A 22,933-nucleotide genomic window follows, 5' to 3' on the forward strand; every position below is an offset into this window, starting at 1 on the left:
CAATTATAATTTATGAATAGAATGTAGGCCAGCTTTAGTCAATTTTCCCAGTTTTTTCTCTTAGCATGCAAAAAGCTGTAATATACAGTCAAATAACGAGAACTTAGTAAGAATCAAGTATTACTTCTCATTGTAGATCCAGAATATCATCCCTATATAAATCCTTTGATTTCACTCACAACTCCAGTTAAGACAAAAACCTGAAAGTCTAAGTCAACTGATGTTTCAAGCTGGCATCAAGATTTCCAGAACAGGCTGACATGCCTTGTGCAAACATATGCACTTAAAGTCAGGTCACTGAGGGTTATCTGGCTAAGGAAAATTTGTCATGTATCTAGGTTTTATATGGCTTGTTGGAAGTACATTGTCTCAACATGTGCAAAGGGATTTATCCTGAGACCTTGACAGTTTCTGTTCTGTAACTAACAAGAAATGTAATTGGAAATCCGTGGTTTGTTTGTTTCAGGTTCCTGGGAACTCTTCTGCCTTTTACAAACCTAGCATGCATATGGATGGTCTATTAAACACAAAAACTGAAACAGAAGGAAAAAAAAGACAACTCTGTTCAAAAAAAAAACCTTGAAGCATGCCTTCTGCAGTACACGAACTCCCTGCAGAAAGCCCACTGAAAACCTAGTAAAGAGGAAGCCTGCATACACACAATACATGTACTCTGAGACGTAAAAACTATTCATCTGAGAATTGCCCCCACTAAAATCACAGGCCAAGCTGGTACTATATCCTTATGCGTCTTACGGATGTATCTAGTCCAGTACACACTTAATAACGTACATGTAAAGAATATTGAGAAGTCCTGCAAGTTTCTAGAAGATAAACTTCTGTCCTTACACACATAAAGATGTATTATAGCAAGCTCCTAACATGACTGAGAGATAATGTTTTCATACCTATCAGTTATTCTGCTGAGGGGAGCTGAAACATCCCAGAACAGTGGCTGATGTCAAACACTAACCAGTGTTAAGTACATCTTGTTTTGTGAAATAAAACTCCAGAAACAGCAGTATTTCTGTTCTACAGATTTTACACACTGCTGTTTCTTGTTGCATAGTAAAACACAAACTCATTCAAATACTTTTAGAGGCATTGCAAAAATATTGAAAAAAAATCCAACAAAAAACCAAAACAAAAAACCCACCAAAAACCCACTAGGAGAACCCAAACAGAACTTCAGTAGGATAATTCGGGAAAAAAAGAAAAATGGAAATTCCAGTACTGAAACTTTTTTATTGAAAGTCCACCAGCATCTTTCAATGACTTTCAACCCGTTTTACATTAAGCCTTCAGTATCTCCACGGTAAGGTGAGCAATTCTCCTGCTGGCGGAAAGCAGCAGCAGCAGAGGTGTAAACTGTCACAGCAATCGCAGTATCTTACATTTGCTCCAGACAGCCACTAAGTGGCACTTGAACACCTCATCTTGGACCCTCGTGAATCTGCGAGCGTGTGAAGGGACTGGGGGGACAAAAGGAGTTATGCACTCTGGGGACTAATCCCTTTTAAGAACAATGAAGTCCTCTTCCTGCAATTAGCAAAGCTTCCTAACGGCCTGGCCACGAACGCTGCTGTCAGGAATGCTGTACAGTGCAGAGAGCTCCGCAGAAGCAACTGCTTTCTCTCCTAAATCCCAGTCCTGATTCGGGAATGAGAGTGCCTTGTTCCAGTGTGTCAGTACCCACTATTGTATCACTTTGAAATATGCACTTAAATTAACACGGTAACAGCTTCTAGAAATGCCTCTGAATTCGGCTTCAGTGAGAGACCTCTGAAGGTACCAACGCTATTTGTACTTGGAGATGCACATTAGAACACAGTTTTCATAGTCCTCAGAGAATTAAAAGTGATGAATGGGGCTTTGCTCTTATTAAGACTTAAGTACATTATTGCTTCATAGACATATGGCATACTTCTATTTGCATTTTTAAACAAGGAAAGAAACCTAATTTTAGTAATAGTGGTGTTGAATCAACCATGTTAATCATCCTGAATATATTATTGTATTTGAATTATAATTTTTCTTGTTGGTTTTAAAAGTGCTTCTGTTTCATTAAAAATCTTTCTAAATGAATTAATTACAGGTATTGGAAACCATTTTTTTCCTACATGAATAACGTAACTGTCATTGAAAAAATCTAAGGATAAAACCAAGCAGAATAATATATTAGGTATTATAGGTGCTAACCAAGCAAGTATCTACAAGCATGTTTAAAGTCATTATTGCAAGTATGTCTGTTGTCTTCAAAGGAACCAGCCTCAACTTAAAGTGCAGACAGATTTTCAGCATCAAAGACTCAGAAATAAGATTTATGTATAATTTGCTTTCTGACTCTCAAAAAACACCTCCATTTCAGTTAGTCATAGGTTTAGATGGAAATACACCAACAGATACTCACTGCAAGCTGTATTTTACACCTTTGTGCTGAACATGGCCTCCAAAAAGCTCAAATTAGGAGTTATAAAATTCAGCTTTTATTCCCTCTTCCTGTGCAAGTTCTTTACATTGTAAGTAGAAGCACAGCATATAAGCAAAAAAGCAACTCAACAAACCACATCATGATTACTAAAAATACAATTTTGAAGCACATTCTGCCTGTGTGAAGCCAGTTTTGTGGGATTCTTTTAAAGGCTGAAACAAGAAGCTTGCAAATGTAAAGTGTTCCATCGGTTATGCAGGACTAAACCCAATGCAAGAGGAATCATCATCAGTGAAGCTGTTTGTATGACTAGCAATAGATCTCAATTACTGTCACTCTGGGAAAAGTGGGGGGAGGGTGGGAAAGAAAGGAGAAGTCCACATCAACCAGCAGTTTCATACAAAGGACAAACCAAGTATAAACTGGCATTATCCACTCAATCCTTGTATCAGATCCTCGATGATCAACCTTTAGGGCAGACACACATACCCATTTAAGCCTGTATTTGTCCAGTCACACAAATCATTCTTTAGGAGAATATTTCCCACAGCCCTTCCCATAACTTGACGTCCACAGAGAGGGTAAAAAAAACAGAAATACCAAACAACTGTGTCTAAGCAGGCAAGGGAAAGCACTGATTTTATGACAAGGATTTTCTACCATTATTCACTTTGACATATAACAGGATGGGAGATTGTGCTGCTAAAGTAAATACAGCAGTTATATATGCCTCCTCTGCTTTGGTTTTCTGCTCCACTACAGGCAAAGAGCCCCCATCTGATGACCTTGGGGGCACAGCATAAATGTCAGCCCAGGAAAGGCAAAACTCTAAATGAAAAGCCAACTGCATGGAAACATAAGGAGCTATTTCAGGAAGGTGATTACTCAGTACCATAATTTATGAATTGGCATCTTCATATTTTAATGGGGATGGCTCGCATTCGTCTTTTAGGGCCATTTTAAAATCTGGAAAGAAGAAAATACAGCTGCCTGAATGTGAACGTCCATGTTTAAGTAGCTCCAAGCGAGCTAAAGCCCAAGCTAAGTGAAACTTGGAAAGCACAGAAAACATAGAAGGTTTTGGTTTTACTAGTCTTGAGGAAAGATGACTGATGTCAATCAGACATGAGCCAGAACCACTCCTGAGTCTGTCTGTAGAGATAGTACTAACCTGCATGACAGATACCGGCCTTTGTTTGTTCATGTATGTGACAAAGACTATCTTCTCACATTTGCTAACTAAATTGTACTGTGTGCCACAAAAACTAACACTGTTTTAGGTAAGACTGATTTTTTAATAAAACCTGTTCTTTTCAAAGCAGGCTCCCCCCCCCCCCCCCCCAATAGACCACTTTCTGGCTTCAAATTGTGTACAACTACCATTGTACCAAGTATCCACAAAATTCATTTTAAAACTTCACAACTGTGCATACTTTGTGTTACTTAAGAGTATTAAGTAATTAAACAAAAAATTAAAACCATCTATTGAGTCTAGATTAGACTTTCTGACTTGAGTTTGGAGATCAATAAGGCAGCATTCAAACTTCAAAACTTCCTCTAGTCTTAAATCAACTTCAACAGGCCACAGCAGAGGATAACTGCATAAAATATATTGGAGTTCCTTCATCATTAAGTATTTCTTTGTATAGTAGTGAGCATGAAGCTTATACTCAATGTTGCTATAAATCAAACAGTATTTTCTGAACTCTGTACACACAAGTTGTATTTCCACACTCACTCTATTTCTCACTCAGAACTTTTCCACGGGCACAAGTCTTTCAGTTTGGTTTGGGTTTTTTTATTTGCCCACCCCTGTCTGCTGGCTGTGTGTGTGTTTGAAGCTGTAGGACTGATGAGGCTGCAAGGTGATGAGGACACCCGTTCACTTAGTTTGTGTCTTGCATCCAACACCTTTGCAGAAATCAGACTTCACCACAAGACAGCAAGGTGAGCTGGATAACTTTGTTGCTATATATTTTGTTATTGTTACAAGTTATGAAGCTGGGGAATTTAATATGATTAGTGCTCCGGTAACGTGGATAAACAGTCTCTCAATTGAAGACCCACACTGCACTTTGAGAACTGTGTGGATTCTCCAAATTCTCAAATTTTGACACTCATCTTTCACACTAAGTTATTTTCAAGCTTTTAAATCAAATTTGAAGAATACAGCAGCACCAAACTCCTCCAAAGTTTAAGCTGGTCACAGAGGGTTAATCTACTTTTTGGTGAGGGTATTTGGTGGGGTTCACACCCCAGGGCTTAGGTGGTCTGCATCATATTTTACATTAGCTTGGCATACAGACCAAATAAGGGGGGGGTGTGGGGAAGACAGGATGAAGAGGGTACTCAGAGCAGAAAGAAGTTATTCCAGCTAAAAAAAGTAAAATAAATAAAGCACAGGATGAGTATCAGAGACTTAGTGCCAGAGTGAGGTTGAAGACATAAAAATTAAGAAATTGTCATGTGACAATGTTTCACAACACATTCAACCCCTCAGGGGCAGGTTCACCAGTATTTTAAAGACAATTAGGTGCAAATCATGGAAATGTACTAAAAGCCTTCCAATCCCATCACTGTGACAGCAGCAGACACAAGACTGTATGAAGATATTTACCAGCCCACAGGTTGTTTCCATGAGGTTTATGCCTTTTTAGAGCAAGGCTACTTTGGACTCACTGGGCATGTATGTAGTGATTTCTTCTCACAGATTACTAGCAGAAAAGATTTTAAAGTTGGTGACACTTTCACAGAATATTCTGAGTTGGGAGGGAACCAGAAGGATCACCAAGTCCAACTTTTCAGTGAATGGCCCATATGGGGATTGAATCCACAACCTTGGTGTTATGAGCACCACGCTCCACACAAGGCGGCTCTGTGTACAGAGGCCAAGGAAGCCTGCAAGTCTCCCTGTGCACCTCCATCCTTATAGTCCTACTTTTAAGATCTATTGCATCCTACAGAGAAAGAACAACAGGTTTCCTGCTGTGCAGCCCAATCCCTTTGGAGTACTCCTGGTGTGGCACTCTATTTCCCTCACCTGCTTATGAAAGCACCAGGAAAAATTTGTCCCAAATTACTTTTTGTTCACTCTAGTTTCCAAATTTATGTCAACTTGAAATTTGACAAAAAACGTCTACGGTGACCTAGCAAGGTGCACCAACTTGGTTTTGCAGCAGAATGAAATTGGTTTCTTTTACCTTAGTCCCTAAAGCAGCTCAACACACAGCTGGACAAACATCGCCACCAGCACAAGGGGAAACACCAAGAAAGGACATCAAGGGATGGATCATAAGAGAAAACAATAACAGAACTGCCTCTTTTGACAGAGGACAGCTATAAAATCTCCTCAGTGTACCATCATAAATTACACTTGAACTAAAACCCCACAGCAGTTTAAGACTGAATGAATTGGGGATCTGAGGCCCGGCCTTCTCTCTGCTCTAGGTGGTGTTGCTCTGACTCTCACAAAGGTGCACATTAAACTGTTCCGTGATCATGTTAAGATGCTGATTTCATTGAAACTTTATCACTTTTCCTTTGAAGTATTCAAATTGCTCTGAAACACCTCAGTGAGTGATACCACAGTATAAAGAGCAGGGGGAAAGGTAGGAATGCGCAAATCAGCAAACAAGGGAATAAAAGGCCACTGAAAGCTGACTCAAACTAGGTTAAGATGTTAAGAGTGAGCTTCTCTTTGGAGATACGTAAAGGCGCTCTTCTGTGTCAACAGGAGCTTTTTGAAGAAAACTCTACTATAGCTCTGGAGGATGCCTAGATATTCACAGTTCCAACTACCTGTGCTGGACATCATAGGCCACAAGTATCAGACCTTGTAAGACAAAAGGAATGGTTAGTAATCAGATGAGAAGCCATCACAAATCCACTAATTACGTGTTAGCCTCAGTTCTACTGTTTTGTATTTCTGCTACAATCCCCAACAGAAAAAGTGAAGGAACAATAAATAGCCTTCAACAATAAATAGCCTTGGCATGATCTCTGGCCCTAAAATAAAGTGCATGTAACATCACAAGTAACACACAGCTACTTTCAGTATTATTTACATTGAAAAATACATGAAAAATATAATCTGATACAGTTTACTATACAGTTAACTATTACAGTAAGATAAGAAATCACAAGAATGTATAATTTTTATGTTGTCGCTGCTGCTGTAAGAGTGGGAATAGGCAACTCTTTTTACCAACCCTGTGATTAATTTAATCTTCCTTGGTCAGACATTATCTCTGTAAGTCAGAAAACAGCACTGGTATTACACAAACTACTTCCTCCATGTGGCAATCACACAAGGTTTAGAGAAGTCCCATAATATTTTTTATAAAATGAGAGTGAACACACAAGCACTTAGCTGATGCAGGATGCCACAAAGTTACTCTAGGGTTTGACAAGAGCCCCATAAAGGCTTGGACTAATACTACTAGGGACAGGGTCACTGGCCACTAAAGTTCCCTGACAGAAGAGCTCACATACATGAATTATTTGAACAGATCCCAGGATAGAATGGGTGTCATCACACTCACACTCAAGAAGTCCATAAAGCTTGATTAATTGTGAGAGTATTGAAAGCACAGCTGGTTGTTTGCATTATACAGGATACTCTGTTAGGATTTACACAGCTAAACTTTGACCTACTTTATGTACTGGACTGTGTATGCATACAGCACAAATGTGTATTTGATTTTTCATTTGTTCTGTTGCATTTTTTTTTTCCTTCTCTATTTTACCTTCATTTCTTCAGTTAGTATTTGGGAGACAGGAGAGATGTCCTAAACCAAAAAGCAATGCTAGCAGTTTGCAATTACACAGATTCAATAAAAAAACCCCAAAGGTGCATAAGGAGGCAGAAAAAAAGCCAAATTAAGTTCTTACTTGCACGGACATTAGTCCAGTTACTTAATTTTGTTTCAGTGTTTTATGACTTTTGCAAAAGAAGAACCATGTTTTTCTCCCATTAGGCAGTAAAATACAGAAGAAAAAGGTCACTTCTATCTTTAAAATTATCTTCCCTGAATTCTTTTAAGAAAGGGAAATGGTGCTATTAAAAAATAGATACTTATGAGGCCATATCTTAGAGTCTAAAGTAAAAACAAGTTGTGTAAGAATCTACAGTCATGAAGCCAAGCTTCACAACAACTTCTTCGGAGTTCGCTGGGCCTCCGCCATTCCTTTTATAGATGAATAATGTGAAGTTCACTCACAAGATCAGCTCTGTGCAGCCTCACAGCGAGCTAAGTGTTGATTATCTGAAACCAGCTTCTTCAGCACATAATCAGATCATAAACAACATGTAACAGAGTGCTGCATTCCAGGTAAGACAGCATGATCTACTTAAGTGCATAAGCTATTTTAACTCATGAAAGTAGGTGAAGGTTGTTTAAAAGCATAGTAACTGTTAAAGCAATTGGTGGACAAAAAAACCTGAAGGCCTCTGGTGACAGAAGACACCACAGTTGTAACCAGAAAGCTCAAGAACAGGGCAAGTGCTACATTTCAAGAAGTGCCTCAGTGTAAGGAAATGGGTCTTATCTGAGTCTGCTACGGGCCAGATTTGGCACAGGTGAAGTCAATCAGCAGGCTCAGGTTTCGAGCAGGTGTCCCAGTCTGCTGCAACCATACAGACACTGCAACTCTCCTGGTAACACTCCTGCAGTTGCCTGGACCAAAAGCTGTTCCTGATTGATGACACTACAGAGAGAAGATTCAGAACCACCACACAGACTTGTGCATATCTTGTGCAGCTGTGGTCCTGTTTAAATCAAAGGCAATATTTTTCTATTAAGCAGAAAAGAACAGTTCTACCCAGAGTTTTGCCATTAACTGCTCTGGTAAACACAAGCATATATTACAGACTGTAATGATAGCTTGTGTCCAGAGTCTTGGGGACAAAAAAAAACCCCAAAACAACCCACACAAAAATGTAACCCTTTAAAAATGTGAGCCAAGCTTTTTACATTTCTTCATACTCTAGTTCTGCATTGGTAATGTCACAGAAATATTTTCCTTGCAAGACATCAGGCTCAAGTTTCTAGGCTCAAATTTGCTAAACCTCCAGTTCATATCACAGAATAAAAAAGGGGAAACTTTCAAGCATTCTGAGCATCTCCTTCCCTAAAAAAAAGTTTTAAAATGACAGTGCTGTCTGCCAACATCTACTGTGCATACAGGAATTTATTTTACCCTGTGATCAGGAAGAACAGGTGGATGATGCACTCTACAGACAGCTCAGAGTATCCTCACATTAGCAAACCCTGGTCCTGATGAGGGACTTCAACCACTCAGATACCTGCTGTAGGAAAAACACAGCAGAGCATAGTAAACCCAGCAAGCTTCCAGAGAGCCTCGATAAGAACTTGCCAATCCAAGACAGAGACATGATTAAGAAAGCCAAAGTCCACCTGGAACTGAACGTAGCAAGGGTTGTCAAAGGCAACAAAAAAGTCTTTATAGCTACCTAGGTGACAGAAGACAGACTTGGGAAAATGTGAGCCTGCTGCTGAATGGAGCACAGGACATGGAAAAGGCTGAGATACTAAATGTCCTTTTTGACTCAGACCTCTGTGAAACCATTACATTTAGAACTGTTATTCTTCATTTACAATAAATATAAAAGTATAATAAAGGACAGCACAACCTTAACTTGCCTTCAAGCTAAAGTAGCTCAGGGCATGAGTCAGATAAACTAGTGACCTGTGTTCCATTTGCCATCCCAAACATCAAGAAAGATTAAACATACCTAAGTAAAACAAATCATTCAATACACCAAAGAAGGATCAACATAATGACATCTGGAATTAGTTTTCCAAACCAAAATAAGAACAGAAATTATTCTTCCTCCGTAATGTTTTGGCTACTTTGCATCTGCTGGAGGGGGATACCCTGCTACAGTATGCCATTAGCCTCATGTTATTTATCTCTTTCATTTCTTGGAGTGAATGATGTGCTAAAGCAAGACATGGTACAGAAGATAAGCTGTTTGGGGAAGAATGAGCTCTGGAAGGAAACAGCACACCTCACCTGCAGTTCCAGTTTAGAACTACCACATCTCAAATGTAGGACTAAAATGCCAATAATTTTTAAAGTATATAGTTTTCAACAACAACAGTGATGTCAATAGGATCACAATTCTGTAGTACATAAGCAAATGTCAGACCAGAGGCCACTGGGGAGATAGGGAGGCTGAAGCATGTATGTTTTAATTTCCATCGTGCTCCTAACAGTATCCAAGCACTCTCACCAAGGTGTTCAGCAAGGCTGAAGTTCTTATGCTGACTATTCTGCAACAGATTTCGTGGAGACTTAATTTTTCCCCATCTTCCCCCACTATTACTTACCACAGTACATATTAGACCCATCTATGGCCTATAAGTAGCCTTCGCAAGCTCTCTGTGGGCAATATAATTGAATCCAGCTCCATTCTAGAGCACCTACAAAGAATATGCATTAATGATTCAGCCCTACCCTCAGGCAGAAATTACTCAATCATGAGGCCACATCAGAAACTCTGCAGATGAGGGTGTAGGGATAAGAAACTCCACTATCTGTAACAAGTGGAAACTTACTGAGGTTATAGATGAAGGAAGGAATGCTCCAGATCCCATGTCTGCTTGGAAAGAAGACTCTAATCCATAAGAGAAGCTCTCTCTAGGCAGTGTAAACCCATCCTTTAAGCACGAAGAAGAGTGTAATGATCTCCATATTCACATGCTAGTTTTCAAGTAATGTCATCTCACCCTTCCCTACTTACTGCTATCCAGCAGGGAAAGTGAGTCGCACATTGCCATGATGGCACAATGGAAATAATTATAGAAGATCCTACAGGAGAAAGACAAAGATCACGATGGGGCACGGCCTTTTCTTTCACTGCTAAAGTGCAGCATAGTAAAGAATTCCTTGCAAAGAATCCTGACATTACTTAGTATTAATTATCTAAGGATTTCTTCTCTAAAGTGGAGATGTTAGTAATGCAGCAACAATGAACCCAAGAGCCTCATACTCATGTGCAGGGAAAACATTGCATGCATTCCCACACCTCCATCAACTCTAGAGCTGAGCTATTACCCAGCAAAAAATCATCTCCCATTAACAAAACTCTCATATTAAACAGTAAAATAGTCCCTCACTAATCAGATGTATGTTCTTGCTCAATTTGTATATATAAAGGAGTACAACTACAGTTAATGGACTGCAGTCTATCTGCAATGCTGATGCTAAAAGCCTTACCATTCCTGATTTCTGTACTTTCTACCACCTCCAGTGGTATGCCTCTGTCTGCATGTCTTTCAAGTTTCTTGTCCACCTCTTAAAGGCCTTAATTGTTTAGTCTTCTACTCACCTGCCTCTGTCTTAACATCCTAATCTTCCTACTGTACTTCTTCCACAGACATACTTCTGCCTCCTTTTATTCTACTCATCTTAAGGTGAGGATGTGCCCAGAACTTAATTACAAAGCCACAAAGTACCTTCTACTTCAAATCCTCAGTCAGACCTGACTTAATCCAAGAACTCTTTGTCAAATACAACCCTACTACAGATTTATATATGTAGACAAAAAGAATTGTGGCTCTTGCGGTTTACAATATCATTGTAATTAGTAATTATCACTAAGAAGACTGGATGTCCAGGATTGCTGGGTAAAGATTGTTATGAATATGCAAATTCTGTGACTAAACATATCTGGACTGCTACGATTCTTTTATTTCCTGAAGCAAATAGGAAAAAAAAAGGCCTCACAAACAAGAGTGCCAGCACAGGAGTCTGCTGAGTGACACAGACTGCAAAAGTCCCATTTCTAAAATTTGTTTCTTCTGAAATTGAACATAAACTGCAGTAACAGTGCTAAATTCTTCATCCCAACTCACTGCCTTTTAACAAACAGCTCCTTAGTTTGTAACAAAGGTATATGTGCACTCTCTATCCTTTCAAGTTGGGCATCTGCAAAACAGGTAACAGTTCACTCCTGCTGATAAATACACAAACATCACTGAAAAAGGCATTATATATGACAATATTCAGAGCAAAGTAACAACACCCTATAAAGCACAAGGAACTTACTTAATATGTGGAAATTGCACAAAATTTAAGTAAAAGAGTGTAGTGGTTTGGTAAACCACGACAAAGAGGCAGGGCTGCACTTCAGATGGGAAGAACGCTGGTATTTCCATTACCCTTTTATTAAAACATAGGTCCAACAAATGCTGATTGGATGTCTACCTAGACTGCAAAGAAGTCAAGAGAAACAACTCATGCATTCATGGCAAGTTAAGAGACCAGGTGGAAGGTTGTTTTTGAAAGGATAGATATCTGTGTGAATCTAGAGCTAAGTAGTTAAAACGGGCATCCAAAAATTTGGGGTGTTGTCTCCAAAGACATACAAGCACAGCTGCAAATTTAACTAGAGACTTACTTTGTTCTTGATCATTTCAAACATGTCCATGAATTTGATCAAACACGAAGAAAAAGTATCTGAATCTTTTGCTGGAAAAGAAAATGCCTCAGAAAATGTACTGGGGGTGATCAGTGCTGTGTTCTCACCATAATCCTGGAAAATCACAAGCACAACTGAACGCATAAGCAAACTGAAAAATGCATTCACCAGCTGCTATCCAATGCCAAGTTTTGAAACGTCTATTCCTTATTTCTGCTCTTACATACATAAACTTGGTATTCTGCATTTAACTTGACAGGATTTCTCACTTGAATGCTTATGATTTACAAGGTATTTTCCTTTTAATTTACTGGAACTGCCGTTTTACCTGGGGGGATTTAACTAAAGCTGTTTCCATATGTTTTGAGATGAAAGCTTGAGACCACAGATTTGGAACTGTACAATGTTTTGCTCTTGGGCAGGTTGGCATAACTCCCGTGCGTGGTGTATATTTACATAATACCTTCAGGGTTCTTCAGCAGGACATCTCCTGTGAGTCAAGTGAGCATGCTGCTTTCCAACATTATAACTAGAGTCAACACTCAAGAGGTGAAGGATACATCACCAGTTTGTCCCCAGTAGCTCACAATAACTTTGTGTTAAATCCTACTCATTTCACTCATTCATGAGAGTTAGTGTCTCACATTACTTTCAAACAGAAGAGATCGACAATTTCAATGCTTCCACTTTTTCAGCAAAGACACAAATGGTTAGGAAATGCAAACTAAGCCAAATCTCACCCACTGCCAGACATGCACACCCAATTCCTGTCTCACACCATGCAGCAGCAAGCCTCCATGTCACAGAGGTGCAGAGATTGTGCTTTTCTCCCAGTCTCCAACCCTGCCTGCCAGGCTCTGTGAATTACAGAGCTAGGAAAAGGTTTCCACAGGGTCATATGATACATATGGAGGTTCCACACTACCCTCTCCTCTTTCTGAGAAAGGAGGTATCCCTGTTTCCCAGTCACATAGGTCTCAACTCAGGAAAACAGAAATTTGAGACGTCTGAGTGCGGGATTAGATAAAGTTCACAGTGACTCGAGAGTGAAATCCTAGCCCTAGTGACATCAACAGAAAAGCTCTCACTGACTTGAGGGCCAAGATTTCAGCCCATATCCCAAACTGAAGTGTTTTTTAAGCTGATGAAATTCAGGCCCTGATCCTGTAGGAGATGTATACACCTTTCATTTCACATATTGAGCAGTTCAAATTCAACTGAACAATTAACATCAAATAAAGTCAGTCAGTAAGTTTTAGTGAGATCTAATCTCTAATTGTAAGTACAACATTAAGGTCTTACAGTGTAGTGAAAGGATTCAAACAGCACAAAAGCAACTCCAGGGATGCTTGCTTTGGTTCTTTTCTTTTTACTTACTTTTGTCTGATCATCAGCTTTAAATACATAGCAGATACTTTGCTGATTTGCTGCTTCATCCTTTATCAGACAAGCAAAGTAGCTCGGATCATGGCTGTTGTGAATCAGTTTGTGGACCTGTTGTGGCTTGTATTCAAACACACTTGAACAAATTAGAGGGTCCCACTGCTGGGTTTTCCCTGTGTCTGGTTCACATCGCAAACTGGCTGGTGAAACACAAAGTCGGATTTGGCTGATGCTGGGTTCTTCTTTGGAAGACTTTGCACTGAGCAACCGGATCTCAGCCACAATCCAAGGCAGCATTGACATAGTGGTTAGGGAATGCACTGGGAGAGAACCCACGAGCTGGAGACTGAAACTTGCTGAGAAATCACTAGGTGTTTGAGACTTTTTAACTTTGAATGTTATTGGCTCCATTTTACAGTCTTTTGGAAACCTGGACTAATTCACCAATATTTCAGTTCCATGGAATGACATTATCTGGATGGCTCCTTTGATTAGGGAACAGAAGAGTTCTGAAAGGAAAAGAAACAGTTATGTAGGTGCTGGAACTCCATTAAAAACCAACTCTCAATTACACAAATAATTAGCAACTTAACATCAGAAGAGATCTACCATGGCCTAACTAGCAAGTTCCACCTCTCTGCATTGGCCCTTACTGCTTCAGGTCCAACAGACATAACTGTAATAAATACATTGCTCAGAAGAGAGTCAGTCGTGATTTAAAAGTTGCTTTATGACCTTAGCTCAACTATCTAATGAGTAACTAAATTGCAGCGCACATTCTTTCTAGCCTGCGTCTGTTTCATGGGCAGGTACCTGTAGATCACACTGGCCTATTTCAATCCTATTATCACAGGAAGAACCCAGCTGAGCTATTCTGACCTTCATGACAGTTGAGGTCACTGCTTGCTAAGACACCTTTACATATGGAAAAAAAAAAAGTCAACTTGACAGCTTTCTTGTCCATAGGTGGATGACTTTGAATTTAGCTACTAACATGGAGCTGTTTCCTTAGGTATAGCTTGCTAAGTGATTATTGGTTGTAACCAAACAGATTTTTTCAATAAATAACACCCTAGAAATCACTGTCATCTACAAATGCTAGCAGCAGTCAACTGAGAGATCTCTGAAAAACCTGTCAGATAGCAGTCATGAGCAACAGTCCTTACAACATTCTGGGAAGTACCAGATGACAATCACCATTCATGGTTGCATTTTAACGCTGGTCAGCCAGACGGGAATACTTAATGTTAGCCAGACTGACACTGTATCATTTTTCTTCCTTAAAATACCAAATGGAATATACCAAGTGACACACAACTCTGTTGTAATCCTGTTATACCCAGCATCTACTTCCACTACTGTTACTATGTATTGGTACTTTTAGTAATGAAATCCAATAATTGCATTTATTTACAAATTCCATTTTGCAAAATGCAGTCTATGAAAACACATAGATTGGCATTTGATATACTACCCTGTTTTAACTCCTCTTTAATTGACCTAGTTTCAGCTGTTACATTATATTGTGTGAGACTGACATGAGGCTGACAGGCCTGTAATTGCCTGTGTTTGAATACCAGGACACGAGTTTACCATCAGTCTTACGAGAGTTTCCCATGATAAGACCTATTAAAGCCAACATAAATAGTACCAAGATATCCTTACAGAACATTTTAATTACATTTGAACAAGTACTGAATAAGTGGCATCTGTTTACTGTGACAAGAGTACTTATCTTTGTTCATCTACAAATATGATCAAAACCAGCACTATTTTTCTCATGAGTTTTTATTAAACTTTGTCCTTCATTTGCTCTTGCAATAATATTTTCAGACTGAGTTTCTAGCAGTCTTTCGCCTTGTTGAAAATGAAAGGAAATTTTAGGATTAAAAAAAATCCCAAAACTTTTTTTAAAATTTCAAGATGGAAATCAATTTTGAGCTGTTTAAAATGCAACCAATCTATAAATGTCCCAGGGGGAAAAAAAGTTTCTGCAGTAACTGGCAAACTGTAAAAACAAGAGAACTGCAGAAATCATCTTTGGGTATATTTACTTTTTTGAAGCTTTTTCATCTTTTGACAAATGAGCACTGTGGCAACATTATCAGTTCCAAGGATAGCAAATTTAGCAAGAGCGCAAATTTTCAAGATACTATTCAATGAATTAATAATAAACAGCATTCTAGATGTGTAGATCATTTTTTTAAAAGTCTTTCCATAAACCTCTGGGTGTTTATCTGCGCATGCGAGGTGTGGGAATAAGGGCCATGAAAATCCAGAATTTGTACATCTCATTTCAAGTATACTACAGCTGGGGTTTTTTTTTTTTATTTCACAAACAAGCAAGAAAATAAGCATCTTTTAGATTAATATAAATGCATTACATCAGAAATGAAATAGCACCAATCTGTGGCAGGGGAGGTTCAGGTTGGAAATCAGGAAGAATTTCTTTACTGAAAGGGTGGTAAAGATTGGAACAGGCTGCCCAGGGATATGGTGGAGTCACTGTCCCTGGAAGTGTTCAAGAAACAACAGGATGTGGTACTTGGTGCTGTGATCTAGTTCACATGGTGGCATTCAGTCAAGTGTTGGACATGATGACCTTGGAGGTCTTTTCCCACATCAGTGATTCTGTGATTCTAAATGAGATAGCAGCTTCATGAAGCATTTTTACACCTTATCAACACAGACTGCTAAGCACAATTACCATGATAGTTTTCCATCTGACAGGAATCAAAATGGTCTCTTCTTTGACAAACTATTACAAATTTTTTCTCCTTAACAGCAACAATGAAAAATAGTTTAGCAACTGCAGGGAAGATTGGATTCATTCATAACTACCATGGTGTGTAGTCTAAACTACATAAAAATCGAGGTTTTAGCTTTTAGTGCTCTTGTCACTTAGTGGCATAGATAATAATCTTGGGATAAGAAAGCCTAAGAAAACTTCATTCTTAGTGGAAAACAGGAGAACTGAGCTGCCACACAGATGATGATGTATCCAGCCACATACTATTTGTAGCAATTTCTTATTTGTGTTTTCTGAGAACCCTTCTCAAAAAAATATAATTAAAGGCATGTAAAAATACAACAAAGTCACCCTCGTTTCAATCAACTTTTCAAGAAAGAGAAGTTTCTTTTTGATTACTACCATCTACCACGGTCTTTTACCCCAGATCTACGAGGCAATGCAGCCTCAAATAGAAATGAATATCACAATATAATACATTATTTTGCATGCCAACTCTAAGGACTGAACAGTATATTAAAAAAACCCAAGGTTGATACTTTGTCATACTTAAACAAATATTGTACTGCTGGAATGTATTTAATATAAATGCGAAGCTTCTTGGCATTCATCTGTTTTTTAAAAAAATAAACACCTTGCAAAGTCAACAGCATAAATAGTGTCTGCATTTGTTATTTCCAAAGAAAAACACTACTAAATCAAACCAAGTAAGTAGAAGTCAAAATGCTAGTTTTTTCCCTTATGTTAGGAGGGGCTGAAAGTGCAGTTTCTCAGACCACAAATTTAGCAGCATCAGAAAGTCTCCTTATCCAACCTGTATCGTTCTGTATGTTACTGTTCTGCATGTTCCATCTCCCTTTCCCAGCCATTCTTTCTTTGTTTCCTCCTCCTGTCACTTACCATAAGCAAATCCCACCAGAAATTATGCCAATTTCATGCTGCTGGTATTAACGTCCCTCAAGTTTACACCAAGGACTAGGTTTTCCTTCAAGACTAGGTTTTACTTCAAGACCATGAAGTGTTTATGTACGTGCTTAATTTAAACCGAAAAATAGTTTTGTTCTTCTCAACAGGCCTATTCCCAGCCATAAAATTAAGCACACATTACGGACAAAGAGTAGCCATGGTCTCAGCCCATCCATGTCTGCCCTGACTCCACTGCTTGGAATTTTAGTGCCCTTACCCATCTCTGGTTGCCACCACTCAGTTCATCCCTTCTGAAAGTTTGCTCTTCAGGTGCCATAGGAGTTTACGATACATACTAATACAGTAGGATCAAACAAGTTTCCTCTTCCTCCCAAGTGTCTGACCAACTCTTGGTTTTTAAATGCTTATTTCACCTTTAATCCAAGAGAGAATAGGAAAGATATAAAAATAAAGCTGTCCACTAGTTTCCTTCCACCTCAACTTTGATGTTCCTTTGGCAGCTCTAAATGCCATTCAGCTTCATTACTCTGGGCTTTGCTTAGCACACTGGAGGTCTCCAGTTGTTCTCCCAGTGCTCACAGACATAACTGGGACAGCTCCTCTTTCTCCCCTCCACCAGCATCTTTTGAAGGATCTTGGTTGCCCTTGCACTCAAAACTGAGAACAGCTTGAGTGGCACTCCTCAGCTGAAGCTTTGCTGCTGAGAAAGATATAGTTTAGAGAATATGAACCTTAATGTTGCTACTGTTTATCCTGCTTTGATTCAGCTGTATTTGCTCCATCAGCATAAAAACAGCCAGTCAAACTGTAATACATAAGATATTTACACAAACCGCATTAATACATCAAACCCTGCCTTCTATACTGGGGGACACCAGACTGACTCATTAATGTGGAACATACACATGGGAACACATGTGTGCCCTTTGTTCTCAACTTCTCTTTTGCTCTGATCAACCCAGCCACTTCTCACAAGTGGGGAGCAGGCTTAGAAAGCATGCAACACTACACGGATAGTCCTGTTCTAGCAAAATCTGATACTCTGCTTTTTAAAACCCTAACCTAATTAAAAAAATATATATATATATTAGACTATTGCTCTCCAAAATCAAGTTGCATTCTCACCGTGTTACAACACGGTGAGAGATACCTTCAGAGAGTAAAGTCAGGGTGATGGCAAGACAGCATGAAAGGCACAGCTACACAAATTATTACTTCTGCCATTCTGGACCCCAAGTTTTCCCCATGTGAAGGTACATGTCTAAGCAGCATTGCATCATGCAGGACAGCATTCCTCAAAATTCACCTTCTCTCAAGAGAGCAAAGACTATATCACAAGGAGAAAGTATTGGCGCCAGGTGCCAGTTGGTTAGATGGGGTCAGGTAAGCTTTGAAGTTAGGAAGGAGAATCATGTGGGGTTATTGTGTTAGTAACCTAGGAAGGTGAGGCACTGAAAATCAGGTTTGTGCAACTGGGGGAACACCAGGCAGATTTGGGATAAACTCAAACTAATACAGAAAAAAGGCAAAGAGAGGAGACAGAATGTTCTAAACCAAAAGAACACACACACACACACAAAAAAAAAAAAAAAAGCAGAACCTTTAACAGTGGTGAAATGTTATCATTCTTTTGTCCTTTCCTCTCAACCAGACTAAATTCAATACAGACATGCAGCCAAAAGTTTTAAACTATTGTTCAGAACATTGGTAACTACAGACCTAAGCAACCCTTCACTCTCCTCCAGCTCCTTCCCTGCTTTGGTAGCAGCTGGAGTGCTGGGACTCACAGCAGAACTGATGAGTTTAGAAGAAGTGTCAAGCTTTCACACAGCAGTGAATAAATGAGGAGTTTGACCTGGGAGCTGAACAGAAAGATGCCATCTTCCTCAATCTTTGCAGTTCTTCTGAGAGACAACCGTGCAGTTACTCCACATCAGGCTTGGGACATGGCAGCAGCTTTAGTTTATGTAAGTTTCTCTAAGTCAGTTTTTCTCCTCAAGAAGTTAAGCAAAAATTCCAACCATTCTGCAAGGTCTTATGAAAAACAGCTGGTCTTAAAGAGCACAAATTTGTTCAGCTCTTCTCTGCATGGCATTAGCACTGAACCCTGTTGACAAATGGAGCCAGAGGCACTGGTACTGACTGCACTTCACCACTGATTATTTTAGCAGAAATATCATACTACTTAAGGATTATGAGGAGCCCTGGCCTGCAGCCAGAACTCTGGTACACTAACCAGAACTAAATACCACTTGTCTCCCTCTCTTTCTGATCCCTAACTGAAATTTACATTGTCTTTGCTCAAGCTGACAGATTTCTCTATCCAGCTGGCAGGATATATAGACAAACACGAATATATATAAAGTATGTCATGACACGGTCACTGCTAAGAACAGTTTTCAAATAGTTTTTATTTAATTCAAACTGGCACTTGGAACCATGACACACCCTTCTTGTTGCAAGGATGTTCTTTTTATCTCATAGCTACTTACTATCTGCTGTTTCCTTCTGAAGTTATGGTCTGCTGTGGGCAACAGCATGTGCAAGTCCAGAAACCATTCTGCCTCAGAAATCAGTTTTCATTTCCATTATTTTTTCATTAAATGCTGACTTTTAAAAGACTTAATGCTTAAATACTGTTAGCACCTCCAGACTGGGTGCTGAATAACATTCAACCATACACTCTGGTACTGGTTCCAGTAATAAACACACCTAAAATATTTACCAGTACAACCAGCATTTTTATCACTCCTCAAATAAGTTTAAAAAATAGACTGTTAATTTAAAAATTGCAACAAAATGGTAGTATGATCTTGATTACAAACATACACATTTATAATCAACTATCTAGTGAAGAAAATAGCTGACTGCTCCTGCCCTTAACACCTGTTGCTATTTCCTTAATCAAGTCCATGGAAATTAATATGCTGATGATTGAAGTCTTCTGACTCAGCCTCATACAGACCTGAACAAAATACTGAACTGTTCTACGACTTTAATGCACTAAAAGAAAACCCCAACCTTTGTAAAAGAAAGCTTGCTAGGTAAATTACATTAGGAATACTATTCCTTTTTATTCAATTGCATATCTACAGCCAAAATGCCTGCATTCAACTTTGCAGTTAACCAAATTACAGTGAAAAAAGTGTCAAGTCATCCACATATCACTGAATATGTTTCACATTCCTTCCATCCTGTCGTTTTTCTCACCTGCACGCATTTCTACTTTTGTGTATTACCTATGATTTTCAGCATTCCTATATAACAACCCGTGACAAATTTCTATTTCAGCACTTAAAAGTGTTAAAAGTATAGACATACGCATCAGCTCAGAGTTATTCGCTATTCAGAAAATGTATAATTTATTAATTTTGACCCACGATGTTCCACTCAATCTCTGGGCTTAACGCAGGCACAAATCCCACCATCTGCACTACTAAAGGTTCCTACAGCAGATCTGCCATGTTAGCCTCTCTCCCAAATAAAACACAGCACACAAAGGCCTCAATCTTTTCAAACTGCGCTATAAATAACCACATTCGTTTCATATCCCTCATGAACGCAGTCTCAAGAGATTGTTCCCCTGTTGACTTAGTTCGTGAATTTAAAGGGCCGTAAGAACGCCGCGCCGCTGTGGGGCGATTGAAAGTTACATTCGGCTGTGCTGCGGTAGGTTCTTCCCCAGGGAAGAGCCGCTTTGGTGCTCTGAGACGGAGCGGGGTCTGGGAGGAGTTATACCCACCGATTTTGCATTGATGGGCGAGGAAAGAGCAGACAAGAGAGAAGAACTAAAGGCACCTCAGGTCACTGACAGATTAAATTCAAGCAGATCTTTTGGTTATTGTGACGAGGAGCCAGCTCTCCCCGACCCCGCCAGCCGAGAACAGCGGCACCGGCGCCCCCGTCCCCGCTGCGCTCCCGCCCGCCCGCCCCGTCCCGCAGCAACGCTGCTCCCACAGCCAGAGCTGCGGCTTCGCCGGGAGCCCCATTAGGACCGACGGCGCGACCCTGCCGCGGGCGCCGGGAGGGCGCAGCCCGCCCTTCCCCGCCGCGGGCACGGAGCGGGGCCCGGCCGGACCGCCCGGCGCCGGAGGCTGTCGCCGCTCGGAGCGCGGGTGCAGGCACGGGCCGCCCCGCGGCGGGTGCCGCACTCCTCGCCACAGCTCTTCACTTCCTCCGCGCCGAGAGCTGCTGCTCTTCCTCCTTCCCCCCACCCTCCCAAAACGCTGCTCGGCCCCGCCAGCGCCGCTCCCCCGGGCCGGCCCGCAGCGGGGGCACGGCGTTCCCCACGGCCGCCCCCTGCCAGGCCTGCGGCTCGGGCTGCCCGGGCGCCGCTTACCGCCGCAGGATGTGCTTCCCGCAGGGAAGTGCCCTCGGCGGGCAGCGGCCGCGGGCTGTCAGGCGCGTTCGGGCACCGCCCGCGCGGGGAGGCGGGCGGGGCCGGTAACGGGCGCCGGGCCGGGCGAGGGGCTCCCGCTGCCTCCCGCCGCTGCCCGCCCCGCCCCGCCCTACCTGCCGGCCGGCCGGGACGAGGAGGGACCCGCGCCGCACACCCGGCCGGGCCGCTCGCCGCCTCTCTGCCCGCGCCGCGCCAGCGCAGGCGAAAATAGCAACAGGCGGCGGGTCTCGGCCCGGGGGGCGGACGGCACGGGCGCTCGGCAGAGACGGCGGGCAGCCGGCGACAGGGGGGCGCCCATGTCGCGACAGCGGGCAGCTGAAGCCCCCTCCCCATGCCCGTTAAGTTCCTCTCGAAGAGCATTTCGGTGACCCTGCCCCGTGTGTCTGGCACAGCCTTTGATCTCCCGCGGAAAACATGTCGTCGCCTTGCGGTAGTGAGCCCGGGCGGACGGCTGGGTCAGCTGAAGTGGCGAGCGAAGTTTGCTCACAAAACTGGAACTAGCCCAGCTCGTGAGCTCTGAAGCGGCCAAGTCCCACTCGGGTGTGGGCCCAGCCCTGGCTGCAGGGCAGCCTTTTACGAGCTCACCTGAGTCACCTTGACGGCTTCCTCAAAGAAACCACTCTTGCATATGTATAAGATCATCGTAAGAGTTGGTATTAGTTGGTCTTCCAGTTGCCAGAAAGCATAAGGCATGAATGGATCCGGAGACTTAATTATACTCCTCTGCAAGTGGAGATTAAGGCACCCTACATCCCCGTTGTGCAAACCACTTTTGCACTCAATTAATTTCAAGCCTTCTTAGCAGTAAGACCACTGATTTACTTACTTTTAAGCCTGTGCACATTTGTAGACTAAAGGAAATCTGCTCGTTGCTGTGAGGGAAAACAGTCAAGCTGTTAAATGCAAGCACAATGTTGCCCCATATTATGAAAAACAAGTCAAATTTCGGTATCCAAGCACATCCCCTACTTCCAAAGTGTAGATACACATGAAGATACAAACTGCAATATGTGTTCATGGCCTTCGGCATCTAGGTGTACTTCCACAGGATCGCTGGTAAGTGAATTGAGCTTGCAAGTAGCAGCTCACTCAGAGAGCATGTCCCCAGTCTGTGCTCAGGTCATGATTTGCTGCTTCTACTTCGGACATGGGAATAGGTACGAGTGCTTCTTGTTTTTCAGTGACATCTCTACGGTCCTTGGAAAGAGGAATGCCATCTTCTTGTAAACAGTGCCTGTCTTAGTTTTTAAACCATCACACCTAAGGACATAGCTCTTACTCCAGTTATCACCCAGTATCAGTACCTGAGTTAAGTTTACGTCCTTTTGCTCACTTTAAGCCTGACTGAGCATTGCATGCCTCTGGTAACCATGCTCCAGCAGAAGGTGAACTGCAATTCCCACCCAGACAGCTCTGGCACTTCAGCCGAGGCTCATGCATTCCCAAATTACCAACTGATCATCTCAGCAAGACTTTTTTTTACTGCTCCACTGTTGCCTTTCAGAAAAATGCAATGAAACAGATAAGGATCCTCCTACAAGACTATTTCTTGCTCCTTGGAAAATCCTTGAACAACAACAGAAGTCAGTACTAGAGCAT

General features: G+C 41.3%; 1 protein-coding gene across 9 annotated transcripts in view; it reads right to left on the minus strand.

The window, feature by feature from the left end:
* The window catches only part of TBC1D1 (TBC1 domain family member 1), a 101,457-nt gene extending 79,456 nt beyond the window's left edge, over nt 1-22,001 (minus strand). For 4 of the 9 annotated variants that reach the window (XM_039550890.1, XM_039550888.1, XM_039550889.1 and 1 more), the window contains exons 1-2: nt 21,275-21,362; nt 13,254-13,768 (exon numbers count right to left, since the gene is read on the minus strand). In XM_039550890.1, coding sequence (XP_039406824.1) covers nt 13,254-13,670 — 417 coding nt within the window. In that variant the 5' untranslated portion in view covers nt 13,671-13,768; nt 21,275-21,362. Of the gene's footprint in view, nt 1-13,253; nt 13,769-17,191; nt 17,990-20,677; nt 20,798-21,274; nt 21,363-21,447; nt 21,531-21,919 lie in introns of those variants that run through there. The other 5 variants (XM_019287269.3, XM_039550887.1, XM_010401802.4 and 2 more) reach the window with 5 other exon arrangements.
* Between the last annotated feature and the right edge of the window lie 932 nt (nt 22,002-22,933).

The sequence above is a fragment of the Corvus cornix genome, chromosome 4, assembly GCF_000738735.6.
Source record: "Corvus cornix cornix isolate S_Up_H32 chromosome 4, ASM73873v5, whole genome shotgun sequence".
Lineage (NCBI taxonomy): Eukaryota > Metazoa > Chordata > Aves > Passeriformes > Corvidae > Corvus > Corvus cornix.